Source organism: Rhinopithecus bieti, unplaced genomic scaffold (assembly GCF_001698545.2).
Source record: "Rhinopithecus bieti isolate Rb0 unplaced genomic scaffold, ASM169854v2 scaffold_8309, whole genome shotgun sequence".
Lineage (NCBI taxonomy): Eukaryota > Metazoa > Chordata > Mammalia > Primates > Cercopithecidae > Rhinopithecus > Rhinopithecus bieti.
The window spans coordinates 543102-546768 of record NW_016805935.1 but is presented as its reverse complement, the minus strand read 5'-3'; the positions used below and the strand labels follow the sequence as shown (position 1 = coordinate 546768).

Below are 3667 nucleotides of genomic sequence, written 5' to 3'. Positions count from 1 at the left end.
AAAAAAAAAAAAAAAAAAAAAAAGATGCCCTTTGAATCTCGTTTCAGACATGACCCACTGCTCCGGGCCTAGCACATGTTTCAGTTGATTGTTTATTTCAGTGTTAGATATTTGGGCCAAGGTTATTTGAGTTTTACTTGGGAAACCTACACATTATATTACAAGGAAGGTTATTAAAATCCAAAATCTAGGGAGGCTGGTCTTTAATGTTCAGCTGTCCTCTTATACTAAAAAGAAACTAGAAATGGGCTGGGCACAGTGGCTCAGTGCCTATAATCCCAGTACTTTGGGTGGACAAGGTGAACAGATCGCTTGAGCTCAGGAGTTTGAGATCAGCCTGGGCAACATGGCAAAACCCTGTCCTTACCGAAAAAAAAAAAAAAATGCAAAAAGAAAACTGACCAGGCATGGTAGTACGCACCTGTGGCCCCAGGTACTCAAGAGGCTGAGGTGGGAGGATCTCTTGAGTCAAGGAGGCAGAGGTTGCAGTGAGCCGAGATCTAGCCACTGCACTCCAGTCTGGGTGACAGAGTGGGATCCCAACTCAAAAAAAAAAACAAACAAAAAAAAAAACAAAGAAAAACTAGAAATGGATGGTTCTGTGTAAAATTGAAGTCAGAGAAAGAGGGTAGAACTACAATGTGCAGCTTTCCTAGTTAGAGAAAGTGAAGAATTTAAGTTTGAGAAAGCAGTTTGGAGAATCAGTATTACTTTCTGCCCCATCCCCAAGTGATGGGGGAGATACCCAGGAGACCACCCTCCATTCCCCGCATGGGTGGGAAATAGATTCCTCTGAGTAGCCTGAAAGATGGTTAACTTGGGGAACCTCTCCTTGAGAATTTCAAGTAGTTTCTAGAGATCCAGAAGTGAAAGACTGGCCTTGTGATGAATAGGACTCACATTTTCAGGTGATGCAACTCGGGGAAGGTGGCACTTGGAATCCCAGGGCTGCAGGTGAGGCACTGCCTGTGCGTCCAAGAGCAGCGTCTCATGCCACCAGCATTAGAAATTTGGTGGCAATAAAATAGCCTGGGTATGAGACAAACCTCATTAGGCCAAGCCCATGAATTCATATTTATATGGAGTGGCATACTTTTTTAAAAAAATAATATATCTTAGGGAAGTTAAGGCTTATTCGCAGTGCTAAAGGAATTTTGCTACGTAGATATTTCTTAGGAAAATCACCTAAAGAAGTTTTAACTGCTTCTTAACTTAGGGAATACTATTTTATAAAAAGCTTTCAAAGTACATTTCATGTACTAGTTCATTAAATCTTTTTGTTTTTTTGAGACAAAGTCTTGCTCTGTTGCCCAGGCTGGAGTGCAGTGGCGCAATCTCTGCTCACTGCAGCCTCCACCTCCCGGGTTCAAGCGATTCTCGTGCCTCAGCCACCTGAATAGCTGGGATTACAGGTGTGTGTCACCATGCCAGACTAATTTATTTCTGGTAGAGACGGGGTTTCGCGATGTTGACCAAACTGGCCACAAACTCTTGGCCTCATGTGATCCTCCTGCCTCTGCCTTCCAAAGTACTGGTATTACAGGCGTGAACCATCGCATCTGGCCTAGTTCATCAAATCTTATTATCTGGTTTGAGTGATTCTTTCAACAGACCACTCAGTTTTTCCTTGCTAGAGTCTAGATGGATTGTTTTGAACATCTATTTTGGCTTCTGTTCACACTGCCTGCTATTTAAAGTTGTTTTTGTAGAAATATTTTGAATTAACTAAATATAGAGGCTATTTAACAGTGTCCTCCTACATTTTTATAATACTGTGTCTGATATAACTCTTGTGTCCTATTTAGCTTCCCTGACTGTCTGTCTTTTTAGGTGACTGTCCTGGAAGCCAAAGACAGAATTGGAGGCCGAGTCTGGGATGATAAATCTTTTAAAGGCGTCACAGTGGGAAGAGGAGCTCAGATTGTCAATGGGTGTATTAACAACCCAGTAGCATTAATGTGTGAGCAAGTGAGTTTCTTTTAGCTTTGCGTTGTAGATAAAGGAAAGAAAAACAGTTTCAATTTGCTTGCGTGCAGTATTAATATGCTTCTAAAGTAAATTACGTATGACAGCCCCTCATCTCCTCTGCAAAGTAGTAAGAATTACACTTCTGCCTTTCTGAGAAGGTAGAACTAGAGGATGTAAAAGACTTTTTTCCTTTTTCTAAGCTCTTTAATTTCATTTCCTTGTTATTTGCAGGTCACTTGGTTAGCTCATAATTTTAGGGTTGCCAGATTTAGCATATAAAAATACAGAATTCTCAATTAAATTTCACTTTCAGATAAACAAGTAATTTTTTTACCCAAGTATTTCCCAGTATTACGTGCAATATTTACATGCAATATTTGGGACATACTTAAAAAATTATGTATTACTAATCTGAATGTCATATTTAATGAGGCAGCCTGTCTTTAATCTGGCAGTCTTACAGAGTTTATTTGAAGAGTTGGTGGGCCCAAGGCTTTTTCTGAAATGTTTATTGATGGTCAGTTCAATTTCAGCTTCTGCTGTGAGTGTTTGTGTGTTTGTGTGTTCATTTACATGAGGGTCCACAGAAGAGGTAGAATGTTCGAGCAAGGACAGGCAGTGTCTAGCATCTGAAACATTAGCCAAAAAGTTACAGTGGGCGTGGCGTGGGAGCTGTTGCTGCCCCTCTCACATTCTCATCAAATAAAATCTTGTAGATTTCATGCTGTTTTTTTTTCACTGCCTGCCTTTGCTGCCATTCCCCGTGAAGCATATTTAGCTTTATTTTTGAGAGGTATTAGACCATTTTCTCCATGAGAGCTCTGTCTGATTTTCAGCTTAGAACCTGTAAATATTTTTTTCCAGGAAAAATTTTCACCTTCTTATTCTTATTATTTTGAAGCTTGGCATCAGCATGCATAAATTTGGAGAAAGATGTGACTTAATTCAGGAAGGTGGAAGAATAACTGACCCCACTATTGACAAGCGCATGGATTTTCATTTTAATGCTCTCTTGGATGTTGTCTCTGAGTGGAGAAAGGATAAGACTCAGCTCCAAGATGTCCCTTTAGGAGGTATGGGGAGAACGGTGTTCTGATTGTTCCATCTCAGTTTCGTTGTTACCTAAGCTTCATCAGCAGTGGCATCGTTCATTTGCTAGGTCGGATGTCAGCAACAGGGAAGCCCTCCTGAGCATTTCTTTTGGACTGATGGATTCTCCAAGTTCTCAGGGAAGAAGAACTTTTTTTAGGGAGCCTTAGATGCTTGCGTTGTGTACACACACACACAGACCTTACTTTACACAATAGCTGGTGTTTTACAAAATTACCTACGTGTTTAATTTTAAATTTCCCAGAGTAGCTTACTTTTATGGAAACGTGGTAAGCCCTGTGTGATAAATCATCATCTTGTAATGTCTTTTCTAGGTAAGGGTTTCTGTGTGCCAGGATTTCTTTTTGTTGAGCAGTGAGTTAAGGTTTTTTCCAGTATATTTTAAGAATACAAGAGTGTTACAGTTTAAGAATTTTAATCCATTAGGTGCAGTGGCTCACACCTGTAATCCGAGCATTTGGGAGGCCAAGCGGGGAAGATCACTTGAGCCCTGGAGTTGAAGACCAGCCTGGGCAACATAGTAACATAGTGAGCCTTGTGTCTACAAAAAAAAAAAAAAAAAAAAAAAAAAAAAAAAAAAAAAAAAAAG

At 40.1% G+C, this 3667-nt stretch overlaps 1 protein-coding gene across 2 annotated transcripts in view; it reads left to right on the top strand.

Annotated features, from left to right (window-relative positions):
• KDM1B (lysine demethylase 1B) overlaps positions 1-3667 on the top strand; it is a 77343-nt gene that overhangs the window by 46216 nt on the left and 27460 nt on the right. For both annotated transcript variants that reach the window (XM_017874257.1, XM_017874256.1), the window contains exons 13-14: positions 1831-1968; positions 2870-3041. In XM_017874257.1, coding sequence (XP_017729746.1) covers positions 1831-1968; positions 2870-3041 — 310 coding nt within the window. The remainder of the gene's footprint in view (positions 1-1830; positions 1969-2869; positions 3042-3667) is intronic.